Source organism: Poecilia mexicana, unplaced genomic scaffold (genome assembly GCF_051168715.1).
Source record: "Poecilia mexicana isolate PSO_F unplaced genomic scaffold, ASM5116871v1 scaffold_11, whole genome shotgun sequence".
NCBI lineage: Eukaryota > Metazoa > Chordata > Actinopteri > Cyprinodontiformes > Poeciliidae > Poecilia > Poecilia mexicana.
The window spans coordinates 14,744,649-14,758,975 of record NW_028263380.1 but is presented as its reverse complement, the minus strand read 5'-3'; the positions used below and the strand labels follow the sequence as shown (position 1 = coordinate 14,758,975).

Genomic DNA, 14,327 nt, shown 5'->3' with positions numbered 1-14,327 from the left:
AAACTAACAAACAACCAACCCATGACCCAGAACACTTCACCGCATGAGGCGTAGTCATGATTAAAAACCACAGTTTAATGTAAAATGAGATATACATGGGATGTAATTGACTTTGGAGACTCAAGCATGATTTATTTTCATAGAAACGCCAAGTACACTGTTAAAGTGAGTAAACCAAATGAAAACCGACAAAAAAATGCTTTCAGGACTTGGTTTGTTTTCCATACTGCTGTTACAAGTTTTTAATTGTATCAATAAGTAAGAACAAACAGTAACTTTCCAACATTAAAAACTGATTGAATATAATTAAAGGAAACATAACAAAACTTTGGCATGTTTTACCTAATGTCCACTTTGCCAAAAAATAAATAAATAGATCAAATATAACAAATAGTTTTAAAAAAATAAAGAATACCTTCTTTAATTTCTAATGTTTTACATCTCACCATAAAATTAAACCATATTCGCCTTATCAAGTGTTAAAAAAATCATACATAAAATCCCAGATAAACAACAAGAAAAGGCTTCACTTTTAGTACACAAGCAATATGTCATATTGCATATTATTATGTCATATGCTGTTTATCTGAGGTTGTATTTTTTGCAATTTAGCACCTATTAAGAATTGTTTGTTTTGATTGGATAAAGAAAACTTAAAATGTAATTCAGGGAGTGGTTGCTTTGTGAAAATCAGTACAGTAATGACAGAAATGTTCCCTTGGTTTCAGAAGTCTGCGTCCAGAGTGAATTCACAGTCCGTCATGCTCGACATCACTCCGAATCTCTGGTACTCGGCTACTCTTTTCTCAAAGAAGTTTGTTTTTCCCTCAAGAGAAATGGACTCCATGAAGTCAAAAGGATTTTCCACATTGTAAACCTTTTAAAGAAAAAAAAGAGGAAAAGAAACTCATTTTCCCACCTATTACACATTTTTTCATTAACAAATAAAATACCAATATTATTTCATGTTTTGCACAAATAATTTCATTTCAGGAAAAGGACTATGACTTTTATTACACTTCTTACAGATCAAACTGACATCGTTTATTCTGACTTAAACTTGTTTTATGATTACTTGGAAGAATTACCTTGGTCAGTCCAAGATCGACGAGCAGCCGGTCGGCCACAAACTCGATATACTGCTTCATGAGGCAGCAGTTTATTCCAATCAGATCGACTGGTAAGGCCTCTGTCAAAAACTCCTATAAAACAAAAACACAAAACATTTACGAAAACACTGCAAGAAGACAAGATACCGAAATCCTGCAATATGAAATTATATTATCCACCTGCTCAATGCTCACAGCTTTGCTGATAATATCTTTGACTCTGTCCTCTGAAGGTTTTTTCAGCAGGTAGCTGTACAGCAGGCAGGCAAAGTTACAATGCAGACCCTGGAAAAAGGGGGAAAAAAAAATCTTTAAACACAAGTGAGGCTCAAAGTGTTGTACAAAGCAAAATCAAGACATAAAAACAGAAATCTATTAAACAAAACAAAAAGTTGGATTTCTTGAATCTAACTTTTTGTTGAATTAATATTGTTGAATTTTTTGCACATCTTTTTTTTGCCTCAGGATCTAAGATAATTTTCTCCTACTGTACAAATTAATTTTCTGAAACAAAAGTTATGTGGCATGCTACAAATGCTTAAAAATTTACAATGCAGTTTAAAGAGCTGTTATAAAAAAGCCTCCACAAAACAAAATCTTATTTGTAAAGAGGAATTTATTTTCAAATGCAAACCGAACTCTCCGACTGTTTTATTATTCTGGAAAATGAGGTTTATCCTGCATAGCAAGAGATTACCGGGAAAGAAGAGAGACTTTTTCCACATTTCAGGCAACAATTAGACAAATAATGTGAAAAATGTGCCTTATTTTATTTTGTTTTTTTTTTAGAACATTGAGAAGATGCAGTACCTACCAGAAATCTGCATCTGGTTTAAAACTAACAACTACACCATTTTCTGTGCTACATTGCAACAATTTTCCAGGTGAAATCACAAGTAAGTATTTTAAAAGCTTGCCCGACATAAATTTGTGACCGCCTCACCTCGTCCCTGCTAATGAGTTCGTTGGAGTAGGTAAGGCCTGGCATGAGGCCTCTCTTCTTCAGCCAGTAGATAGCAGCGAATGAGCCTGAGAAGAAGATCCCCTCCACTGCTGCGAAAGCCACAAGACGCTCCCCTGTGGTCACAGAAAAGAAAACTCCTATTGAATTACCGTAAACAAGAAGTTCCTCTAGTCTGGGTTTATAGAGTTTAGTCAATGGTGATCTTTTATTTGAAGTGTCATGGTTTACCAAAGGTGGATTTGTTGTCATTTATCCATTGGAGGGCCCAATCCGCTTTTCTTTGCACGCATGGCGTGGTCTGAATAGCGTTAAATAAATGGTCCCTAAAACACACAAAGCATCAGATTAGAAAGTGACAGTGACTTTTTCTACCCTTTATTGTATGCTATTGTCTGTGCAAGTCGACTAAAAAAAAACAAACAAACAAATTTGTTAAAAATAAACTTGCAACAATGAAATGCAACCTAGCTGCTAAACAGCAAGTTGAAAGAGTGAACTGAAACTTTAAAGCATTTTTTTCCCCTTTGGCAGGAGTAGATCAGTGTGTCACATTTTGCCAACTCTGACTTGAGCAAATCTCTTAGACTGAAAGGACATCTCTTGTCCATGTCCCGTTTCAAGAAACCCAACGGATTCTCTGACAGATCCAGTTCTGTACTTTGGCTAGGCCATTCCAAAGCTTCAATAATATTTCTATAAAGTCATTCTTATGCATATTTGGTGTACTTGTACTTGTTAGTATTTTGATGTCTTTTTTTAAAGAATGTTTTATTGTTTTTATTTTTTAACTTTAACATATTGTCTTTTCGTTTTTATACTTGCTGTAACATCAATTCCCCATTTGGGACACGATTAAATCTGAATCTACGTGGATTAACTGTGATGCTACAAAAAAATAAGACCAATAAGACGTGAAGATTTTGGGTCAAAACTAACAACAAACCACAAAGAATGATGCTGCCATCATGTGTGGTGTTATTCTGGCAATACACAGTTGTTGTTTTTAGTGTCAAATATTACTTTTTTATTGTAGCCTAAAAAAAAATAAGCTTGCTTTGTGTTTTTATTTGAATTATATTGTTTAATTCTGACAATGAAGCTGGAAAAAGTTTTTTAGTTATCCATCATGAAGTCACTCTTTATATCACTAAAAGTGGTTGTCAGTCAGTGTGTATTCACTCTAAGAGCTGGTCTATAGTCAGTGAGGAAATGCTAATATGAAATTGCTTTTTTAAGTAATGTGTGTTAGAGAATAAGCTTATTTTGTCTTTTTCATGCTTGAAAATGTATAAGATGCAAGGAACAAATTGCAAAACATGCAGAATGAAATCATTGCAACAGGAGGAAGATTTGTTGTCGTTTCTTATCATTTTCTCTTTTTAATAAATAGAAGTTAAGCTTAGTCCCTGTGGGTACATTAAAGCTGCAGTGTCTGGGGATGCAGCTGAGAGTGAAGATTACAAATCTGATTAACAGGTGCATGTTCAAGAAAAATGAGTTAGGACTAATTTCAAACAATGTAAAGTCAAAAATAGAAAAACATTAAAGGCTAAAGATCGTGAGAAAGAATCACAGATAGGCTGCTGACCTCTCTTTCAGATCCCTGATGTAAGTGTTGATGAGCATGCTGTACATCTCTGAGTGAACGGTCTCTATGAGGATCTGGAAGCTGTAGAAGGAGCGTGCTTCAGGGAGCTGCACTTCCTGGCTGAACCTCTGCACCTGTTGAGACCAAAAAAAAACAACCAAAAAACCGTTAAACCACTGGGAAAACAATCAATGTGCCGCTCACACACACACACACACACACACACACACACACACACACACACACACACACACACACACACACACACACACACACACACACACACACAAAACAATCAGTTACTATAAAATAGAAAATGGCTTTGAAAACTGCTACTGTTGGCTTGCTTAACACAGTAAATCGAGTAGGTTAAATACATGCTAGGCTACATCTATAAAATAAATAGCATTGATTACAGCTAAGAAACATCGCTTCTCACCAGGTTCTCGTTGACAATCCCATCGCTGGCGGCAAAAAAAGCTAAGACATGTGAGATAAAATGTTTTTCTTCAGGTTTCAAGAGGTCCCAGTGCACCAAGTCTTTGGAGAGATCAACCTGAAAAACATAAAAATCTAGTTCAGAGTCAGATTTGGTAAAGATTTCAAGTAAACCAATGAAATGTAGGAGAGGAGTCCAGGAAAAAAAACCTGTTAGTGACTGCACAACGCCTCAGCATGGAGCAGAGGTCAACCTTCTAGCAAGACAAAGTGGATCTCGTCATTCCATTGTAGTCAGAGTTACAATGGAATGATGTGATAAAAGCATATTGATGTGTCAGAATGACCCAGTCAAAGTCCAGGTCAAAATCCAATTAAGAATCTGTGATTTAACTCAAAAATCGATCATCACAGTTGCTCACCACCTACCCTGACCTGGCAAACTTTGAGCAATTTGCAAAGAAGAATAGCTTGACTTTATGATTACACACTACTTTGTTTAGGCGACCCAATAAGTTTGTGGTTGTAGCATATCACAAAGTAAAAAAAAAAGAAAAAAAAGTCAAGAAGTATAAATACTTTAGTCAGTGCTTATTTAAGGACAAATATTTCAATGCTGTTGTTAGGTACCAGAGAGTATATTCTGTAAGTCATTAAGTTATATATTCACATATGAATTAGTTATTTAATTAGTAATTACCTCCTCCACCGTCCAGAAAGACGCCTGAGCTTGCTTGTACATCTTCCAGATATCCGGATACTGGATGGGAAAGATGACAAACCGTCTGGGGTTCTCCCGTAGAAGAGGTTCGTCCTCGGCTTCCGTACCACTTTGATGACCCTCATATTTTTCCTCGAAACCGTTCTGCAAAGTACAAGCCATGACTTCGGTGTTTTTCCTGCTTCGATTTGAGTTCCCTGTACGCTTCCTTTACGTTTTCCTTTTAATTACAAAAGCTACCTCTTATGCGCCTGCGCACTGACTCAAAACAAAGGACTCGACATTGAAGTCGTTCTATACACGTTTATAACATACTAACTTAGTCACATTTATTTTCACTGGATGGTAGCTAGAATTTAGATTCAATTTCATTTTTTGGGTAATTTTTGACAAACCAAAAACTGTCAACAACCGATGGCCACCACGAGCTGACAAAAATCCTGTTTTTACATTCGTATCTGACAATGAATCCAACATCTTCAACGAGTTTCAACGAGAATTGTACCTAATTAGGCCTCCAGTTAGAGGTAATGTCAGCATTCAACCAAAAATACCGACGATTACACAAGCGTCTTCTAATGTTACAAACTGCTCACATATCGTAGCAACGATCAGGCTGTCGACTTACATTTACGTGTCCAGTTTCCTGTGAGGACTTCTTCACCGTCGGCGTCATTTTCGACGAATAAACTGCGTTTTGTTGCTATCTGGAGCTCGGAGCCATGACCCTTTAAATGTGGCTTTTAATGTGCCACACGGAGCACCACAGCGCCTCTAGCGGCAGGATACTTGACATGTGATGTAACGAAACCACATCGACATAAAGGAACATATTACAAAACTTTACAGCAGACAAAAATATTTATAACAATGAAATAATAATAATAATAATAATAATAATAAACCCATTTTAGTTTAGAATACTAATTTCTTTAATTTGTAAGGAATGTTATTTTGCATAGCAACAACACAGCAAGTACACCATTTATGTTTAATTGATTGAACTTTACATACAGTCCTGTCATATCGCAGAACAACAAAGTCAGTTCAGAACAGGTTGTAACATGTGTATGAAAAATCCAGATCACTACACTGGTATGTTGTGCACCCCCAGACGAAACACATCATTTGTGCAAACCCATACGCCATTTTGGGATTTCAGCATGAACACCTGATGAAAGGCCATTGGTGGATCATCATCTGCCTGTTGCAAGACAAAAACAAAATATATTTTCATATAAATACTGCTGTAAGTAAAACAATGGATGTTCCAATAATGTCTCCTATATTTAGGTAGCACCACTTATAATCAAGGTATAAAGCTACTGCCAGTGAAAATCCTACCCAGTTTACAAATACAAATTTCTCAAAAGTAAAACAGGAGCAAAATGGCACCAAGACGTCCGAGATTTAAACATACTTTAAATTTTAAACATTACTTGAATCCAAAAGAGTCTGTAGGCAGCAACATGGAGCATGTGTACATAACATGTCAGAGTATGTTTGTAGGCAAGAGTTGGTGGCACCACCTGAAAACGATAAGCTATTATTGACTGGTTTACCTTTAACTGTCCAAAGACCATGATGAGGATGCAACTGTCGATAGTTGGTTGGGAGTCTTGCTCTGTAATGATGTGCTTGATCTGCTTGAAAGGCAAGCTCTGAGAATAAAACATAAAATTATGAAATAAATTATCAGCAGAGACTAAAAAAACAATAATCATTTGCTAGTAAACAGGGAGAGCTGCTGGTTCTTAGTAGGAGCATTCAATAATTGAGACTGGACGCAGACATTTTTTTCAGATTCATGTCAAAACTGTTATCACAACGTGCTTACTACGAGCTTGTTGGCTATTGCTTCTCTTCCCTGAAACGGTGAGCCTTCCCATGTCAGGCAGGCGCTGGGAGACTGAGGGGGAGAAAAAGGAGGATTATTTATGCTGAGTGGGATTAAAGCAAAATGGGATAATATGTAGATTATAACCAGTGAGAATGACGCCATAATGCAGAACTTACATAGAGATTAGCAAGTGCCATCCTGTTGGTATTGTCAAACTGGTTGTAATACTCCTGAACAAAGCCCTCTCCAATCTTTTGCCATATTTCTTTATCGCCTGCCATGTGTGAGACTTTGGATCTGTGGAGATTGAGCAAGTAAAAAGCATAGCTGTTATGATTACAACAGGCGATTAACTTCTGTTAATAAAAGCATTAATGGAGATTACTTGTGGTGTACATCAGGGGTCAATATTGGCCTCAAAATTAAATATATGCCAAACTGACAGGAAGAAATCTAGGTCAAACTAAAATTGTTATTTAAGCACTGTAATAGATAAATCTTAAGTGCAGAATAATTAAGATGTTGAAGGAGATAATGAAGCTTCTATGTTAACAGATAATAAAGTGGAAATATCTTATTATATAATAATTATATAGTTTATTATATAGATAATAAACTGGAAATATCTTATTATACTTATGAATGAAGTTTCATGTTACACTTCTGTATTTAAATAATTGAAACACACTGGACCACAAATCAGTCTACATTCATTTTTTTATTTAAATTACTTTGCGTTAATTACCACATAAAATAAAAAGGGGCTTATGCTAGTTACATCACAAAATGTGATGAAATTTTAATTTATGGCATTATGAATAACTAGAATCTTGAACTTGAAACAACACAGTCCATTTAAAAAACAACAACAAAGGGTTAGTGTGATTTACTTAGTGTGATTTACTTACTATATTAATTTCTTTGACTTTTATATTTTTGTAGAATATTGCATCCCTTAAAATGGTATTTAGATCTATGCAAGTAGAACTGCATGTCGTGTTAATTTAACCAGTTGCATATTTCTTTTAAACGGAGTGCCATTTTAATAACTACATAGCATTATTTTATGCTGTAAATCTCTCCCTTTTTTGCTTAGTTTTCATATTTATTATATGTTATATGCATACTTCCACTTGCCTTTCACTTTGATACCCGTACACCTTAATTTTCCCACTGTGGGAATAGAAATACAATACATTTCTATTCCATCCTATAACAATTATTTAGTGCTCTGTTTAAAAAGATCATTTTAGACTCGACACAACCAAAAGATTACATGCCAAATTTCTATTTATAAGATGCTTCGCGTGTTATTGCCGTAGATGTAAAAAAAAATGCCAGTAAATCACTTAGATTTGGTTAACATATGACGCTCAATAAACCACAGCTCACTTGTAGCCCTTCCTGTAAAAGCTTCGTTACGACTAATAATTAATATGGAAAAGTCAAAATATTTTCGTATCATATTATTGAAAGATTAAGGCATTTGACACTTAATAAGTTTGGTCATATTACGCAAAGTTAAACACCATTTGCTAGCAGAGCACGAGCAAAGGCCAGTTTTTTTTTTCTTCGAGAAGTCTCAAATTTTCCCAGTGATCATTCATTTAGCTCTTCCCGGCAAAAAGTATCGATACTGTCGTGTTTTAATAAGCATATGGCACAAAGCACACGGTATCGTGTTTTTTAGTTTGACTTACTTTGTTCGACAAACCAACGTGACAAAGTTGACTGAAGTCGACGTTGTGCGTTCCCGCTTCCTGAGAGTTGTAACTAACCAGTGACGTCATTGCACGTTAACCAATCAAGACTCTGGAAGGAACGTTCCTCCTGGTTTGTGTGGGTACGCTCCTTTTATGTCACCAGCGCATGAGACGGGTGGCGTTTGATGACTCGAGGGCGGAGCGGAAATTTCATTTTCATCTTTAATAATAGTTAGATACTCTACATCCATGAAGCCTCCATTGGCAAAATTCGGGGGCCGTAGTTTATTAACAACAAACAAAAATAATAATAATAAAAAACGCATCAAAACCGACAGAAAACAAAAAGAGCAAAAATCCTTCCAGCTGCTCATATCCAATATCACAATATCAATAGGGATATGAGTGTCCAAATAAGCAATGCCCCAACCTAAACAAAAGTGTACAAAAAGAGTAAATAAGAACTAATCTAATAGAGCTTTTCAAACATGTTGCCACCTTGAGCGACAATTCTAAAGCTCAAATCCTACTGGTTTTCAGTGCACAGTCAGATTTGTAGAGCAAATAAACATTTGTGCAAAAAAAGTTTGAAATAATATAAGGACATGAGATAATTTGGCTTAAATACATTTTATTGGTTAATTTAAAAACTTCAACCAAAGTTAGCATGTAAAAAGGAGATCTGTACCAACTATTTTGGCAAAAAAGAAAAAAATATATATAAATAATGGCTGTGACACCTACCACCTTGCTTTGGGGGTTAGAGCCACATTACATCATGCTGAGACAAATCAAACTGTCCTGTTGTGATAATTCACAGTTTGTGGCGCAAAGCTTTTAGCTAAGAGTGTGGCACGACAAACTAAAACTACCAGTCCTTGCACCTGTGCTTTGTTCCATAAAAAAAACGGTGCTATTAAAGATTTAGCCCCATGTCAGTGAAGCAACTGTCATCCACAGCTAGAAAGATAAGGCTAGATAAGAAGTGAATATTTTGAAATGGAAGACATTAAATGCTTAACTGGGTAATAGCAATATTGCTGGGGTACAAGGAATTAGTCATATAGAATTACAGATTAGTTCAACGTGCAGAGCTGTACAAACACCAGTAACAGGAATATATTTTTGTAGAAAAAGAGGCTGGGGTCATTTTTCATCCGTTACATCTACTGTACCGTCTTTACTGTGCCTTGTAAACAAGCAGGGTTTTTTTTTCTTTTTCCTTCCTTACTTGTCAAAAGTTTAACCATCTTACAGTTTTAACTCCACGAACTTGAAAGGCGTAAAACTCCATGTAGGCACTTTTAAAAAACATGTTGCTACAGTTCAGAGCTTGTCGTCGCCTCGAAAAAAAAAAGACAGAAAAAAATGACAATAAAACCGTGGTAAATTGTCATTTGTCTTCCAGTGAATTGATCAGGAAAAAAGCTACTATTGCTTCTTGAGGCCACTTGTACCGATGGATCCTCCTCAGAGGGATGGCAGTTGTCAGTACAGTTTCGCTAAACGGGCCTCTGAGGTTAGAACCAGGCTTCGACTCTGCAGCTCTGTCACTGTTCAGACTGTGGTGAGAAATAATCGTCTGTCTGGAACACGCTGGGGACTTCTTGGCGCTGATTTGGGGCTGGTCTTCGTGGACTGGCCTGTTTCTGGAAGCAAACACATTCGACTCAGCTACCACTGACCGACTCGTCTTGGAGCACAGAACAAAACCAAAATAGTCTGTTATCAAAAGAATCCACCATAACAGATAAAAACTATGAACTGTTAAAGAAAACTTTGTCATGAAATCTCACATTTAAGAATCCTGGGACAGTCATTGTGCGGAGGATCTTCTTGAAAGCACTCGGTAGTGTTCCCAGGTCTGTCTCTGCCTGCGTGACCTGCTCCTCCATTGCACTGACGTTGGTTCCAACCATCTTCACAAAGGCCTGCAAACAGACAAAAGCAACAAACTTAAGATTCTTGAAGCCCAAAATGCACAATGTTTATGCCACATTCCTTTTACCAAACACATTTGGATCTCAAAACATCACAAGCGATCTGACTGTGCTTTGAACTGGATTTGAAAATTAATGTCCTTGTTGACCACTTTAATAATAATAATAATAATGTGTCACGGTGGATTTTATGAATTCAAGCAATTCCTACTGTTGGAAGAGACACAACATGCTGCTGAAGAAATGTCAAAACTACGAAAGGTTTCAGTGAGCATTGTTAGTGGAAAAAAATATAATTGTGCCATAAACAAAAAAATTGAAAATAATTTGAAACATTGTCCAATAGTCATGGAGCACTTCTGAAAGAAAGTTAGCAGGTACAATTATTTAAGAAAACAATCAGTAAAGCGCTCAACCGCAGTGGCCTGGCAGCACAACAGAATGCTTATTGACAACATCCTTGGAAGATTTACGTACCTCCAGTTTATCAATTCTTCTGTATATTTGCCTCATTTCATCAGACTTCTGTTGGATTTTTGGTAGATTTTCATTTACAACTTGGGATGTATCATTACGAATCTAGTGGGACATGATATACAAAAAGAAGAGAGAAAGAAATCCAAATGGTTGCTATTTTCATAAATAAATAATAATAATAAAAAAGTTACTTCGGTCGTTTCAGAGACTGCCCAGGCTCACCATATCAAGCATCCCCACAAACTCATCCACTCTCGTCAGCATTTCCTCCAAGCTTTTCTCCAAGCACTGGATCTGGAATATAGAAAAGGAGCAGTCATGTAAAGTTTGAGCATGAGAAAAGAAAGGAAAATATTGATCATTAAAACCTAAATATTGACTGACATGGAGTTTTTTTTTTTTTTTTTTTTTGTAGCTTATTTCGATATTTAGGTATCTGGGGAGTTGATGGGCGACTCAAATGCCTCCTACACCCTCCACCAATCTTTTCTTTTTCTTCCTCTGTACCTGGGATCAAAATTTATATTGTTAAATGAAAAATGTGTTTGTGACTGGCTAGAACAGTAACCTCCTTTCTCCATTTTCTGATCTGATATTTTGTTGAAATAACTGCCTGAATCACACTTCATTATTTTTTATTTCATTATCTCAATAAATATGCATAGATTATGTAACAATTAAAAGAAATCACATATGGACAGACACAGCTCATAACAGAAATGCCTTTGTGGCTGCTGACTAAACTACGGCAAGACAGATGGCCATTACTTTTCTCATTTTCTTCTGCTCCAACCACAAACTTCAATGAATTTTAATGGGATCTTATGCAAGTAGGATCAGTTGTGAAGTGTACGGGAAATGATGCATGGATGTATTTTTTTTTAATCATTACTTTTTTACTCATTAAGATCTAAAAAGGTAGGGGGTACATTTTTATTCACCCCTTCCACTCTGATACCCCAAATAAAATTCAAGTAAACTATTTGCCTTTAGAAGAGTTTATCAGTGTGTAATTTAATTTAAGTATAAATGCAGTTATTCTGTGAAGGCCTCAATAAATAGCCAAAGATTAGTGAACAAAAAGCATCAAAAAGACCGAAGGACACAGAAGACTAGGGGAAGCCATGTTGGAGACATTGTTTTAAGCGACAGCAAAACGGATCCTTCCGGCCTACATCGAATGCTTGTTGGAAAATGATGCTGCGTTTGAGCTCACTCAGATGTCTGAACAGGTTCTAGTTAGAAATCACAATAAAAAAAAAGGGTAGTCAGCCAAGGTAGTTCTCTTTATTTAAAAGAGCCAACAGCACTCTCTGTGTTTTTGGTTAGATACAGAAATTGTCAGGTCGACAAATAAAAATGTTCAACATCTTAATCTTAACTTGGGAATGACTGGACGCCTCTGAAATTCAAACTTCGGGAGGGTTCATTTTTCTAGGTGGAACTAGTAAATTCCAATTCGGAGGTAGAAACTGAGTGCACCTTTAAAACTGCACAGCACCATAAACGCAACGTTCACTCAGTAACACACAGTGGTGCCAAAATCCTGCTGTGAGATTGCTGTTCAGAGTTGATGGAGGACAATCCATCCATCCATCAATAATGGGATAAAAACTTGTTAGAGGCTGCAAAGATCTGGGGTAAAAGGTCACCTTCTAGCAGGACGATGACCCTAAACATACAGCCAGAGTTGTGCACTGCTTATATCAAAGCAGATTCATTATCCAAAATACAATTAGGATTCTGTGGAAAGATTTGGAAATGGATATTAATCAAAACTCTCCATCCAATCCGAGTTAATTTTAGCTATTTTTGATAGCTAAACATTTCACTCCGTCGACTCAGTGTGGTTGAATATAAAAGTATGCCACACTTTTCAGATTCTTATTAGTAAAAATCTTTGAAAATACCATACGATAGTCTTATCTGTTTGTCTATCAAATAACATCCCAATAACACTTGTTGACGTTTGTGGTTCTAACGTGACACAAAGTGAAAATGCTTTGGGAATGTAAATCGGCCAACCTCAGCTTCAAAGATTATCTAGAAACCATGTGACAGCCTCAAATTCATGCTTACACACACCTAACTTCAAGCTGAGGACACAGGAGCCTTTGTCCATCAGTTAGCCATGACTGCATAAACATCCCGGAGTCATGCCTGTTCAATTAATGTCCATCAGGAGTGACAGAGAGCTCTCAAAAAGACTCGTGCACTGTTTATGATCCCACGAACACGTCAAGCTTATGAACTATTCCCCATCGAGCCACAACATGGCTCTACGGTAAGCAGAGGTGCCATAAACAACCATGCTAACTTAGCTGAGGACTCCATGTTGTGCCTTGACGACTAAACAAACCTCTTCTCCAGCTGTGGCTCGGATGTAGGACGAGTACTGGAGCGCGGTTTGTCTCAGGACCTCGTCGTCCTGCTCCGAGTCGTGCTGCTGGTCGGCTGTCCCGTGCTCCCCTGCTGCCTGGTTCAAGCTCGGGCTCCGGGAGACAACGTTAGCCGCGGCTGCTGCTCCGAAGCTGGGGCTCTGGGACACGGTGCCGCTGCTGGACAGGTCGCTCACCATGGACAGACTACTGGCGCTCTGAGACACGATGCCGCTGTCCCTGCTGATCTCCGCGCTGGACTCCTCCAGAGGAGACAGCAGGCCCACTCTGTCCACCCGATGATGGTCCATTTCCCCTGTCTACTCTTTTCCCCCCCACTGACCAACTGCCGTGTTTTGCCCTGTCAACTGACTGGGTCACGTGTGACTCACTGTAAAAGGAAGCTCGTGAGGGACAAACATACCAAAGTGCGCTTCAAATATTCTCTATAATATATTAAATATAATATAATATAATATAATACTTTCTTTGGATTTAATTCAGAATAAAATAAATGAATCATTGACTTCACACACACACACGCACGCACACACGCACACACACACACACACACACACAACATGTTTCACATAATTTTATTATGTTAATTGAAAGCAAAACAGATAATCTGACATGACTTTATGTTCGACTAAAATAAAATTAATAAATTAACTCCAGTCTTTCAAATCACCTCAAATTGACAAAATAGAAGTTAGTTGAACGAACTTAACTTTTTTGTGATAGTCTGACAAAGCAAACACTCTTTCAGTGAACTTATGTTTCATTCACTAAACATAAACAAATTATGTTACTTAAACAACTAAAAATTGTTTGTTTTTAATTCAACTATTTTTCTATTATTTTCTAGTTAACTAAATTCAAATTTGTCGCCGGGTTCCACACAAATGAATAAAGCAGGTCTAACATAATTTTGTCATGTTCTTTATTTAACACCATGACTCAACATTAAAGTTTAAAACGATTTGAACAAAAATGAACTGGGATTCGTTTCGGTGTCCAGCAGCATTTCATTGCGGGGATGTTTCAATTTACCGTTTAGCTCTTAGCATGTAGGTGCATTTGCCGCCAGCAGATGGCAGCCAGGATAATAACATGGCCTGTAAGGGTCAGTGCAGCGCTTTTCTCCAAAAGTATAAATTGTCATAAAC

General features: G+C 37.0%; 3 protein-coding genes across 3 annotated transcripts; all 3 read right to left on the bottom strand.

Annotated features, from left to right (window-relative positions):
* Positions 1-54: 54 nt before the first annotated feature.
* rrm2b (ribonucleotide reductase M2 b) lies at positions 55-5,606 on the bottom strand. The gene is made up of 9 exons (XM_014981241.2): positions 5,449-5,606; positions 4,800-4,964; positions 4,101-4,217; positions 3,662-3,795; positions 2,302-2,396; positions 2,053-2,186; positions 1,290-1,394; positions 1,089-1,202; positions 55-877 (listed from the first exon to the last, which is right to left on the bottom strand). Exons 1-9 carry the CDS (start codon positions 5,494-5,496, stop codon positions 725-727), a joined length of 1,065 nt encoding a protein of 354 aa, XP_014836727.2. The 5' UTR covers positions 5,497-5,606; the 3' UTR covers positions 55-724.
* Positions 5,607-5,728: 122 nt separating this feature from the next.
* On the bottom strand, positions 5,729-8,480 carry LOC106914456 (nuclear transport factor 2-like). The gene is made up of 5 exons (XM_014981246.2): positions 8,361-8,480; positions 6,837-6,957; positions 6,658-6,729; positions 6,383-6,481; positions 5,729-6,024 (listed from the first exon to the last, which is right to left on the bottom strand). The coding sequence occupies exons 2-5, from the start codon at positions 6,939-6,941 to the stop codon at positions 5,908-5,910; spliced, it is 393 nt and encodes a 130-aa protein (XP_014836732.1). The 5' UTR covers positions 6,942-6,957; positions 8,361-8,480; the 3' UTR covers positions 5,729-5,907.
* Positions 8,481-8,977: 497 nt separating this feature from the next.
* bloc1s4 (biogenesis of lysosomal organelles complex 1 subunit 4) lies at positions 8,978-13,548 on the bottom strand. The gene is made up of 5 exons (XM_014981242.2): positions 13,140-13,548; positions 11,003-11,074; positions 10,781-10,882; positions 10,160-10,294; positions 8,978-10,012 (listed from the first exon to the last, which is right to left on the bottom strand). Exons 1-5 carry the CDS (start codon positions 13,467-13,469, stop codon positions 9,914-9,916), a joined length of 738 nt encoding a protein of 245 aa, XP_014836728.2. The 5' UTR covers positions 13,470-13,548; the 3' UTR covers positions 8,978-9,913.
* Between the last annotated feature and the right edge of the window lie 779 nt (positions 13,549-14,327).